General features: G+C 35.4%; 1 protein-coding gene across 19 annotated transcripts in view; it reads right to left on the reverse strand.

The window, feature by feature from the left end:
- The window catches only part of TXNDC16 (thioredoxin domain containing 16), a 125150-nt gene that overhangs the window by 48417 nt on the left and 62841 nt on the right, over positions 1–13892 (reverse strand). For 17 of the 19 annotated variants that reach the window (XM_072761580.1, XM_072761572.1, XM_072761582.1 and 14 more), the window contains 2 exons: positions 2544–2710; positions 1994–2054 (listed from right to left, as the gene is read on the reverse strand). The exons of the other annotated variants lie outside the window; for them this stretch is intronic. In XM_072761580.1, coding sequence (XP_072617681.1) covers positions 1994–2054; positions 2544–2710 — 228 coding nt within the window. The remainder of the gene's footprint in view (positions 1–1993; positions 2055–2543; positions 2711–13892) is intronic. 19 annotated transcript variants of the gene reach the window in all.

Consider the following 13892-nt stretch of genomic DNA (forward strand, 5'->3'; position numbering starts at 1 on the left):
TTACATTATTTCTTTTAATACACTGACCCAACAACTCTTTAAAATAGGTATTGTTAACCCTACTCTACAATGGAAAAAAAAATAGAGACATAAAGAAATCAAGTAATTTGCCCAGAGTTACAAAGTAGGATGTGAACTAGGCAATAAGATTCTATAGCATAAACTCTTAATACTATGTTGCTAATTACTACCATAGGAAAAAAAAAAACCTTCTGAAGAATAAATGTAATATTAAAAGATACATTTTATAACTTACTATACAAGGCTTGTAATGTAGTAATATAAGCATACAATACTATCTATGCAACCAGTTCTATACTTAAGGACCCTCAAACTCTTTGCCTGGAAAGGGAAAGAGAGAAAAAAAAAAAGACTGATCATACAATCTTAGGATGAACATTATTGCCCTGATGAGAAGGTTAAAAAATATATATATATTTGCACCAAATTCAATAAAGAAACTCAGAGAAAAGACTATTCTACCCTTTACAGAAGACATCTTTGCAGAGATAGTTATCTTATAACCTATCTTACCTCATGCTATACAAAATTATAATATTTTAACAATTTAAGACATCTAAACTCAGAAACCAGCATGAACTTTAATTTTTCCATAAAACCTATTTCCCAATATTATATTTTCTTATTTAAGGATCTTGATCTACAAGCAAAAAAGCTTCAGAAAGTATTCTTTCCATGACCTAGCCAAAAAGCAGAGCATACTAGCCCTATACTATAGTATACACATTTGAACAATAGTACAGTTTTCAAAGTATTTTCCTATTTTGTCTTATAAAACTTCTTGTAAGTTAGAAGAGAAGGTTTTAGAATATTTCACAAATGAGAAAACTGAGCTTAGAGAAGATAATTCACTTATCTGGTCCCAGAACCAGAAGGAACAGAATCCAAGTCACTTTTGTCTATTCATGCCATAGACATAGGCAAGAGAATTTAAATTGTCTGGCAGTTCAGGGGCACCTGGCTGGTTCAGTTGGTAGAGTATCCAACTCTTGATCTTGTAGTCGTGAGTTCAAGCCCCACGTTAGCTACAGAGATCACTTAAAAAACAAACAAACAAAAAACCTGTCTGGCAGTTCATAAACATATTGTTTTGCATATTTTAAAAAATACTTTATTTATTTATTCATGAGAGACACAGAGACAGAGAGAGAGAGGCAGAGACACAGGCAGAGGGAGAAGCAGGCTCCATGCAGGGAGCCTGACGTGGGACTCAATCCCGGGCGTCCAGGATCACGTGCTGGGCTGAAGGCAGACACTTAACTGCTGAGCCACCCAGGCTGCCCATGTTTTGCATATTTATATAATACTTAGAAATGTTCAGAATTAAAGAGTTCTTAATAATTAAGAAAACATTTAAGAAAAATATAAGAAAACAGAGACATTAACAGAAATTTACAAAAGCAAAATAAATGGGAAATAAGCCTTTAAAAAAATGTTCAACCGCATTAATAACCAAAAACATGCAAATTAAAACAGGAACTTTGTCTATAGAGAAGTTTTTTTTTTTAAAGGTAATGCTCAGTAGTGGCAAAGATACAGGAGAAACAAGTAATTCCAAACCTTGCTGGTTTCTGGAGGGCAATTTGACAATGTATTCTAACAGCCTTAAAAAAATCCCATTTCCTTGATAAATTTCACCTCCAGAAATTTAGCTGAAGGAAAGAATCAGTGATGTTCAAAACAGTGCACAAAGGCACAACAGGAAGTAATTAAATATAACTTTACATGAAAAGTAGGATATATAGCATGTTCTTAATTTTCTTTTAAAAAATACATATATGGGAACATGAAAAAAAAGAAAAATTAACAAATGGAAAAAAAAACACCAAAATATTAACAGCAATAATCTTTGAACAGTGGCAATTTATAGAATTTCTTTTCTGTAATAAGCATATGTTACTTTATGACCACATTTACTAACTTTCTTTAAATAATTAGCAGACATTGTAGACCAATACATAAAATGACTAACCTCTTCTGCTCTTCTGAAGATCACATTAGAATGCTGAGGAATGTCTACTTCCAAAGAGTCCCTTTTGAAAAATGGAAATAAATGTTTTATACAGCTAATCTGAAGAACAGTCATCCAGGATGTCAATATAAAACAGAATATAAGTTCTTACACTAAAAACAATTTATGAAAAAAGATTACAATTTAGTTATCTAAGTTTTAGACATAAATTCAGACTAGATGTTCTAGTCTCCATCTTAATCTACATCTTCATTTAGCAAAGTTTATTTTTTTTTGTTTTTTTTTGTTTTTTTTTTGTTTTTTTTTTTTGCTTTGTTTTTTTTGTTTTGTTTTTTTTTTTGTTTTTTTGCATTTAGCAAAGTTTAAAGGTCTAAATTTTAATCAAGCTAATAATTAATGTACAGACTTTAGCTCAGCAAGTGACTCTAATTATATTAGAATTTACTAGAGATATCTGGGTTTATTTACAAGTCAATATATTAGCATATTTTAAAAAGAGAAAAATTCTAGTGTTTTACTAAATATAGTGAATATTTTATGTTTAAGATACCTTAACAAGAGTAGAACTCCTGCTTTCCCCAGAAGACGCCAAGCAACCCATTCTGCAGTTCTTCTGTCAGCTTCATATGTCGCTTGCTGACTAACAATAAAAACCAGTGGTAATCCTAGTTGGAGATGAACAGTTGAAACCTGTTGAGGGTCTTCAGTAACTTCAGTCTTCATTTAAAAAAAGAACAAAAGATCTTCATTGTCCAAGAATAGGGTTCCAACATTCAGATTTAAACTCTAATTCTTATTAATAAAGTCATGGGTAAAAAAAAAAAAAAAGAAAACAAGTCTGTAAAATAAATCCAATATTAACAGAAATGACCTCAATACTTCCTGAGGTTCATCCTCCCAATGTACTTATATAGCTTAAGCATTATAAAACTAACACATTTACAAAGAGTTAGACATGAAATTACAACCACAAGGAATAAGCATATTAGAAAGAATTTTTAGAAAACAATAAAACAGTGTGGTACTGATAAATAGATATTTCAAATGAAATAGAATAACTAAGGTATAAATTCCTTCATATAAGAATTTAACATATAATAAATGACACATTATAGAACAATGAGGAACATCTGAGTTAGGACAGCAGCTTGAATATATACATCTAATTTTACTTCCTCCAGAAATCCCAAGAAAACTATAGCAGGAAGATTTTTTTTTAAGAAGATAAACATGCATATGTGAAGACAGGAAAAGAGAAAAGACAAAAATTTTTTGGAAGCTGAAGAACAGAAATAATAACTAGCTAAGGAGAATCTAAAAGGCAAAACCGTTAAGCCATGAGAGAGAAAGCTACGAAACAATTAAATTTTAACTGCAGCATCCTAAAATTGCTCAGGATTTGTCAATGCCTGGTATCTCTGAAACCAGAGGAGAAATACTGGAGGGGGCAGTGGCAGGAAGACTCTGAAATAAGAGGAATAGGTAAAAGCTTTGGAGGAGTTAGATCCTGAGATTCTCCTCCCAACTCTATGAGTTTAGGCAACTGTTCCTCCCTCACACCAGAAGAAATCTGGGGGGACCTCAGAAAATCTGAGAGTGTGAATACCATGCCAAAAGTGGGGAATTAAGTAACTAAATGCTAAGACGCCCCCAACTCCCAACCCACTCAGTTCCCAGAATATAAGTGGCCAGACTTTTGTCCTCCCAACAGAAGACTGGAAGATCCTTTTCTGAGAATCATGAGTAACCCCAAGAAAAAGCCTAAGGATACTGACATTAGGGTTCACCAAAAAGCAGCCAAGCTCCAATCACCCTATAAAGCTCAGAATTAACAAGTCTCATCTACATTCCCATAATTTCTAATTAGCTTTTTAGTTTCATATTCTAAATCACAAACAGATACCCAAGGAGTAACACACATCTGAGGGAAACCTCTAAAATAAAACATAGAGACCAGGACAAACAGAAAAACAGATAACATGCAGAAAACACAGACTATTCAGGAAGCAGGTTCAGAAAACCACCACTGATAAACTCCAGGTGATGGGAAGATACTGAATCTATAAAGAAACAAAAAATAAAGCTGAACAATTCTGCCAGAAAGTACATACAGCAAAAGATGGAAAATAGGGAGAAAATGTAATAAAGATAAAGGACTGGGTCAAGAGGTCCAATGCCCAACTATGAGTTCCAGAAAGAAAGAAAGGAAAAACAGAAGAGAAGATATTATCACTAAAATAAAAACAAAGTTTCCCATAACTGAAGGAATATGAATTGCCAGGATGAAAGAGCCCACTGAGTAACCAAATAGTGGATAAAAGCAGATACACAGGAAGATGCCTTCTTGCATGCTTTGCAATTGTTGAGGGTTTTTTTTTTATTCCTAAACATTTCTAGAGAAAATCTGATACTCACCTATGGTAGTCAGAATTCTAAAATAGCCCCCAAGATTTCTGGTGCACAAATCTTGGATAATCCCAATCCCTTGGAATATAAAGGAAGGGAAAAGAAATGTGTGGGAAATATCAGGGAGACAGAACATAAAGACTCCTAACTCTGGGAAACGAACTAGGGGTGGTTGGGTGACGGGCACTGAGGCGGACACTTGACAGGATGAGCACTGGGTGTTTTTCTGTATATTGGTAAATTGAACACCAATAAAAATTAATTTATAAAAAAAAATCCCAATCCCTTGATCAGGTTACACTGTAGAAGACTGTACAGCACAAGACAGTAAGATTCTCTTTATTAGGCTACATTGTAGAAGACTGTCATAGCATAAGACAGTGAGATTGTCCTGCTGGCTCTGAAGGAGGAAGCAGCAATTCTTCAAGAAGGCCCTATGGCCAGGATCTAAGAATAGTCTGTAGTAGCTGAGAGCAACACCAGACAACAAACAGCAAGAAAGTGGGGACCTCAGTCCTACAACTGAATGAGTAGAACAGCCTGAAGGAATAGGAAGACCTGGTTCCTTCTTTGCATGTTTGGAAAAATCAGCAATTCAGCATTAAAAAGTGAAAAACAGGAACAAGCAATAAAGACGGAGATCTGGCAAATCATTAAAAGCCATTATATCCTCCTAAGAAAATGGGGCTTTCTTCTGTAAATGAACTGAAACCATTTAGAAGTTGTAAGAAATATTGTAACATGTATATTTAAAAATATTACTCTGCCAGCAATGGCAAGTATGAACTCAAAGGGAGTGGGGGAAAAAAGGGGAGGAATAGAGACCGGATCAGTTACTATTACTAAAATAGAACATGAGAGATGGTGAAAATCTTGATTAAGGCACTGGCTGTTAGAATGAAGAATTCAAAAGATATTTAAGATGTAAAATTAGATGTGGGGAGATGCAGGAATTGAGAATGGTTTCCCAGGTTTCTGCTAAGAATGGATAGTAAATTAACCAAGATAATGAAGAAAGAACAGATGGTGGAGAAGGACAACACACTGATGTTGGACATATTGAGCTTAAGGAGAGATACATCTAATTAGTAGTTAGATATATGGGTCAGGAAGTCCAAAGAAAAATTTGACCTCAAAGTTCAGCTCTGAGAATTGATGTAGCTAATGGCATAGAAACAGATGAGATCACTTGAAGAGTGTGTCCTGAGCATATATCACTGTGTGTATAGCCAAGTACTCTAAAACCTGATGGCTTAAAAAAACAAAAATCACTTATTTGGTTCATATATCTGCAAGCTCATCTCTGATCGATGTAACATTAGCAGAGCCTCTCGACAGGAGGCAGAAGGTCTTATTTTTTTTTTTATTTTTATTTTTTAGAAGGTCTGCTTTAAAGATGGCTCATTAACTGGCTTGCAAGCTGATGCTGACTGTATGAGCTCAGCCAGGGCTCTGGGCTAGAGGCCTCAATTCCTCTTCACCAAGGTTTCTCCTTGGATTTAGTTTCATATCACACACAGTACCTGGGTTTTAAGAATGAGCAACCAAAAAAGGCAAAGGAGAAGCATAAGGCATCTTGTGACATACAATCTCAAAAGTTACACATCATCACTTCAGTCTTATTCTATTGGTCAAGGCAATCACAGAGACCCAAACAGCTTCAAGGAGAGGGGACACAGACTCCCCTGGATAGGCAAAGTGATAAGGTCACACAATAAGAAGAGCTTATGGGTTGGGAGATACTGTTATTGCCATTTTTGGAATATACAAAGTCTAACTGGATGAGGCTTCAGAGGTCTTAGTGAGAGGAGTCAGTGTATTTTGCAATGGCTGTAACAATTCACAACCCATCCAGGCCTCATCCCATCAGACTTTGAGATCATTGTAGTCTAAGATCTCATCATTTACATTCAGGTCCAGCTGTAGATAAAGTTTTCCTAGTGCAGTCCCATAGATATAGCCTCTTGAGAACTGTTCTCAATCTGAAGGCTTGTGAACACAAATTATTCGTCTCTAGTACATACTCAACAGACAATTACTAAACTGACATGGGATAACGACTACATACAATCCTATTCGAAAAGAGAAAGAGGAGGCATAGAGTAATGATTACAGCACAGAGATTGTGTAGTCCATCCAGGTATACATTGCCAGTTAACTGTTCATGGCTTAGTCCTACTCCATACGAGGTGTTCTCTGAGGTTCAGTTAAGCCTCTGGGCTCTTTGCCCTCCAACTCATTCTTTCTTGTTCACAAAAAAGGTGCTGTGTTTGCAAATGAGTTAATCAGCCTTTTCCAGCCCATGGAAACTTGGAGATCCAAAGAATTCTTTTCATTTTGTGCTGTTTCTATCCCTTTACATACAAACTGGTATAATTCTAAAAACTTGTGGTTTCATAGCCATAAAAGTTATAATCCATTCTATTAGACAAAAGATAAAATTGCAAAAGTCCTTGATAGTTAAAAAAAAGTAATAGTGTAGTAACATAAAAATAGCAATTGTACATATCTACAGAAATACTTTTAAATATTTTATATAAAATATAGATTATGTATATAAAATGATAAAATATACAAAAGTGACAAAACCTTCTTGCCTTGGGGGAATTACCAATTTTTTTTTTTAAGATCTTATTTATTTATTTCAGAGAGGAAAGACAAGCAGTCTCCAAGCTGAGCATGGAGCATGACAGGGGCTCAATCTCATAACCCTGAGATCATGACCTGAACTGAAATGAGTCAGATGCCCACTCAATTGAGCCAATCAGGTGCCCCACCAATATTTTTCTAAAATTCATAAATTACTATTAAATTATTTAACTTAGAAATTAATTTTCAAAAAAGATATGCAAGGAAAAAAGGATTATAACGGATATATAACAGATTATAACAGAAAAAAGGATTATAACAGACATTATGCGATGAACTACTGTACACCTATAAATCAGATAAACTAGAAGATATGGATAAATTCCCAGACACATACAACCTACCAAGACTGAATCATGTAGAAATAGAAAATGTGAACAGACATATAATAAGGAGATTGAATCAGTAATCATAAACCTCCCAACAAAGAAAAACCCAGGTCCAGATGGCTTGACTGGAGAATTCTATCAAAAATTTAAAGAAGAACTGATGCTAATCTTTCTCAAACTTTTCACAAATAATGAAGAGTAGGGAACACTTATAAACTCACTGTAGGAGGCCAACATTACTCTGATACCAAAGCCAGACAAAAATACCACAAAAAAACTACAGATCAATATCCTGGATGAATATTGATGCAAATATCATCAGCAAAGTACTTGTAAACTGAATTCAATAGCACATTAGAAAAAATTAAACCCCATGACCAAGGAGAATTTATCCCTGGGATGCAAGGATGGCTCAAAATCAATCAATCAATGTAATATACTACATATAAAAATACAAAAATCAAATCACATCATCATCTCAATTGACAAAGAAAAAGTATTTGACAAAATTCAATGCTTTTTCACAATAAAAACATTCAACAAACTAAGAATAGGAGAAAATTACCTCAACATAATAAATATTATATATGAAAAGGCCACAACTAACGTCATACTCAATAGTGAAAAACTGAAAGCTTTCCTCTAAGATCAGGAAAAAAAATCAAGGATGCTCACTCTTGCCACTACTATTGATCATAGTACTAAAAGTTACAGCCAGAACAACTTGGCAAAAAATAAATAAAAAGCACATAAATTGGAAAAGAAAAGAAAATCATCTCTGTTCATAGATGACATGACCTTATATGTAGAAAATCCTAAAGATTCCATAAAAAAGGGTGCCTGGGTGGCTCAGTGGATGAGCATTTGCCTTCAGCTCAGGGCGTGATCCTGGGGTCCTGGGAACGAGCCCCACATCAGGCTCCCTAATGGGAGCCTCCTTAACCCTCTGCCTATGAATCTGCCTCTCTCTGTCTCTCATGAATAAATAAAATCTTTAAAAAAAAAGATTCCACAAAAGTTACCGTATTAATGAATGAATTCAACAAAGTTGCAGTATGCAAAATCAACATTGAAAAATCAGTTGTGTTCACAGTGCCAGATTTCAGGTTATACTACAAAGCTGCGGTCATCAAGACAGTGTGATACTGGCACAAAAACAGACACATAGATCAATGGAACAGAATAGAGAATACAGAAGTGGACCCTCAACTTTATGGTCAACTAATATTCGACAAAGTAGGAAAGACTATCCACTGGAAAAAAGACAGTCCGTCTCTTCAATAAATTGTGCTGGGAAAATTGGACATCCACATGCAGAAGAATGAAACCAGACCACTCTCTTGCACCATACACAAAGATAAACTCACAATGGATGAAAGATCTAAATGTGAGACAAGATTCCATCAAAATCCTAGAGGAGAACACAGGCAATACCCTTTTTGAATTTGGCCACAGTAACTTCTTGCAAGATACATCCACAAAGGCAAGAGAAACAAAAGCAAAAATGCACTATTGGGACTTCATCAAGATAAGAAGCTTTTGCACAGCAAAAGATACAGTCAACAAAACTAAAAAACAACCTACAGAATGGGAGAAGATATTTGCAAATGACGTATCAGATAAAGGGCTAGTTTCCAAGATCTATAAAGAACTTATTAAACTCAACACCAAAGAAACAAACAATCCAATCATGAAATGGGCAAAAGACATGAAGAAAAATCTCTCAGAGAAAGACATAGACATGGCCAACAAGCACATGAAAAAATGCTCCGCATCACTTGCCATCAGGGAAATACAAATCAAAACCACAATGAGATACCACCTCACACCAGTGAGAATGGGGAAAATTAACAAGGCAGGAAACCACAAATGTTGGAGAGGATGCGGAGAAAGGGGAAGCCTCTTACACTGTTGGTGGGAATGTGAACTGGTGCAGCCACTCTGGAAAACTGTGTGGAGGTTCCTCAAAGAGTTAAAAGTAGATCTGCCCTATGACCCAGCAATTGCACTGCTGGGGATTTACCCCAAAGATACAGATGCAATGAAACACCGGGACACCTGCACCCCGATGTTTATAGCAGCAAGGTCCACAATAGCCAAACTGTGGAAGGAGCCTTGGTGTCCATCGAAAGATGAATGGATAAAGAAGATGTGGTTTATGTATACAATGGAATGTTACTCAGCCATTAGAAACGACGAATACCCACCATTTGCTTCAACTGGATGGAACTGGAGGGTATTATGCTGAGTGAAATAAGTCAATCAGAGGAGGACAAACATTATATGGTCTCATTCATTTGGGGAATATAAAAAATAGTGAAAGGGAATAAAGGGGAAAGGAGAAAAAATGAGTGGGAAATATCAGAAAGAGAAACAGAACATGAGAGACTCCTAACTCTGGGAAACGAACTAGGGTTGGTGAAGGGGAGGTGGGTGGGGGTGGGGGTGACTGGGTGACGGGCACTGAGGGGGGCACTTGGTGGGATGAGCACTGGGTGTTATTCTATATGTTGGCAAACTGAACACCAATAAAAAAAATAAATTAAAAAAAAATCAGTGGTGTTTTTATGACTAACAAGAAACTATCCAAAAAGGAAACTAAGAAAATAATCCCATTTTATAATAGCATCAAAAAGAATAAAATATTTAGGAATAAGCTTAACCAAGAAAGAAAAAGACTTATACGTTGAAAACTACAAAATATTGCTGAAAGAAATTAAAGAAGACACAAATAAATGTGAAGACACCCATTCATGTTCTTGGATTAGATTTGATACTACTAAAATGTCCATATTATCTAAAGTTATCTACAAATTCAACGCAATCCCTATCAAAATCCCAATGGGATTTTTTGCAGAAATACAAAAAAAAAATCCTAAAATTCATATGGAGTCTCAGGGACACCAAATAGTCAATACAACTTGAGAAAAAATAAGTCTGGTGGCCTCACAACTCCTGATTTCAAAACGTACAGCAACAGAATAGTGCAATACTGGCAAAAATACAGACACAGACCAAGAGAAGAGAACAGAGAGCCCAGAAATAAGCTCTCGCATATGTGGTCAAATGATCTTTGACAAGGGCACCAAGACAAAATGATGAGTAATTGAGTGTCTTTTCAACAAATGGTGCTGGGAAAACTAGATATCCACATGCAAAAGAATCATGATGAATTTTCATCTTACATCAAATACAAAAATAACTCAAAATGGAATAGTGACCTAAATGAAACTATAAAACTCCTAGAAAAAAACATAGGGGAAAACCTTCATGATATTGGAATGTAAATGATTTCTTGGAAATCACACCACAGGCACAGACAACAAAAACAAAAATAGACAAATGGAACTACATCAAACTTAAACATGTCTGCACTGTGGGAAGAAATCAACAGAGTGAAAAAGCAATGTATGAAATGAGAGAAAATACTGCAAATCATGTGTCAGATAACGGGTTAATATCTAGATTAAGGAACAACTAAAACTTAACAACAAAAATAAAAAAGGGCAAAGGACTGGAATAGATATTTCTGTAAAGAAGATATACAAATGGGCAACAAATATATGAAAAACTTAACTGATCATCAGGGATATGCAAAGCAAAAACACAACAGCATTATCGAAATCATTCAGATGACTAATATCAAAACAATAATAATGACACAAATAACAAGTACTGGCAAGGATATAAAGAGATTAAAAACTCTTGCACACTGTTTGTGGGCATGTAAAATGATGTAGCTGCTATAGAAAACAGTATGAAGGTTCCTCAAAAACTTAAAAACAGAACTACCATGTGATCCGACAAGTTAATTTCTGTGTGTGTGTGTATATATATATATATATCCAAAAGAATTAAAATCAGGATCTCAAAGAGATATTTGCAAACCCATCTTCACTGAAGCATTATTCACAATGGCCAAGATATGGAAGCAACCTAAATACTTAACAATGGATTAATGGATAAATAAAATGTTATACACACACATATATATAACTATATATATGTATATACATACATATGCACGTATATACAACTATATACATATACACATATGTATATATGTATAACTATACACACACACACACACATATATAATGGAATATTATATGGTCTCAAAAAGAAAGTAATACTCCAGAAGGGAGGTAGGTGGGGGGATGGGTTAAACAGGCAATAGGAATTAAAAAGGGCACTTGTGATGAGCATGGGGTGATATATGGAAGTGCTGAATCATTATATTATACACCAGAAATTAATATTACACTGTATGTTAACCAACTATTTTTTTAACTATTTTTTAAGATTTTTTATTTATTTATTGAGAGAGAAAGAGAGAAAGAGAGAGGCAGAGACACAGGCAGAGGGAGAAGCAGGCTCCATGCAGGGAGCCCGACGTGGAACTCGATCCCGGATCGCCAGGATCACACCCCAGGCTGCAGGCGGCGCTAAACCACTGCACCACCGGAACTGCCCTAACCAACTATTTTTAAATAAAACCTTTTTAAAAATGCACAATTTGGGCAGCCTGGGTGGCTCAGCGGTTTAGCGCCGCCTTCAGCCCAGGGCATGACCCAGGATCGAGTCCCACATCTGGCTTCCTGCAAGGAGCCTGCTTCTCCCTCTGCCTTCTCCTCCCTACCTGTGTCTCTGTCTTTCTTTCTCTCATCTCTCATGAATAAATAAATAAAATCTTTTTTTAAATGCACATATTTACCACATAAAAAAAGAAAGTCATCCTGACAAATACTACAACATGGATGAACCCTGAGGATATTATGTTAAGTGAAATAAGCCAATTACGAATAGACAAATACTGCCTGATTCCATTTATAAGAGGTCTCTAAAACAATCAAATTCATAAAAACAGAAAGTAGAATAATTGCCAGAGCTTGAGAGATGGGGAAATGGGGAGCTGTTTCTCAATGGATATAGAGTTTCAGTCACTCAAGATGAAAAAGTTTCAGAGATTTGTTGTACAACAATGTGCATGGTTAACAATACTATATTATAATTTACAAATTAAGAGGGTAAATTTATGTTATGTATTTTTGCCACAATAAAAAAAAAAGGAAATGAGGCAATAATGTAAGGAGCCAACACTCTGGTACATAATATCGTACACTGCCACATGAGTCCTCAAAGAATAATAGGAGCTAAATGAATAAACTATAATGGCATCCTTCTAATTACTTATAGAAAACAGTAGGTTTAATTTAATTCAACTGTCTTGAATCTGAGACAGAGAGCTATCTCATGTACAAAAATCTTTTCAGATAAATTATATATTTATCTATTTTTAAACATTTTATCAGATATTTGCACTTGAGGAGTCTTCTTGGTATTCAAACAAGACTTTCCCTCTACCAGAATAAACTGAACCCATATAAGGAAAACCATCAGCATCCAAAATATCCTTGCTATTAGCCAATAGGACAATAACCGAATCATCTTCCCATATGTTTTCATTGTTGGAAACCTTAAGAATGCATCTAGAATAATTCCATACCTGTCAGAATGTCATCTAACCAATTCAAGACTGAAACTCACTTAAAAAATATATAGATTGATGTGGAAGACAATAAAGAAGGAATGGTTAAGAGCAATGTGAGAGTAGATGAACATCAGTGGGGCTGTGAGATAATAAGAACAGAGTAAGAAATACTAACCCAAAGTAAACTATGACTAAGTTGTAGGTAAAAACTTGTATGAGGTAATTAAACTTACCTTGTAAGAGGTGATTAAACTTAGGTACTAACTTTCAGGATGTCTCTATCCACTTCTAGCTTACTATACCATCTAAAGGCATAAGCCAGGAAAATCAAATCTTGTTCTAAGAGATGTTTTCTATCATGATGGTTGGCCTTACTTTGTTTTTTAATCCCCACTGAATTCTTCAGGAACAAAAACAACCCCAAATACTGATGCAGCCAAATGTTTAAAGCACCAAAATATAAAAGTGACCAAACTGGCTCAGAACCTTTTATCATCTCCCCATTCCCGAAAGGGTAGGTCTTAGCTATCCCACCAAGAGCCTCAGAGAACTTTTCATCAAGGCTTGCCTCCCTTTTCTGTTCTTTGCATTCATTTACTCTATTCTGATATGGATAAATCCATTAACCTGTGTTTTTGGACTGCCAGGCCTTTCTAGGCTGACACCAAGGTTTAGATTTTCAGCCTGGCTTTCAAATCTGGAACTGATCTTCAGTTCTGCCTTTCAGATCTTTCTTGGCTCCACCCTATACCCCTGTGTCTAGCCAGGATCCTGGAACCTCTCTACCTGAATTCTACATGTCAGTTCTCCAGTTGTCTAAAGAAAATAAGACGCTTAGTTAATAATTTGCTGATGCAGCATTTTATACAGTGTTGAAACAAATTCCAATGTAGAAGGAATTTGGACTGCTAAATTAATATTCCTTTTGGGTGAACAGTGGCTTAGAGCACGGTCACCCTACATTGTACAGTTCTAGGAGTACCATTCACCTTGTTTCTAAAATGTACATATTATGCTAAGTGAA

Source organism: Vulpes vulpes, chromosome 6, assembly GCF_048418805.1.
Source record: "Vulpes vulpes isolate BD-2025 chromosome 6, VulVul3, whole genome shotgun sequence".
NCBI lineage: Eukaryota > Metazoa > Chordata > Mammalia > Carnivora > Canidae > Vulpes > Vulpes vulpes.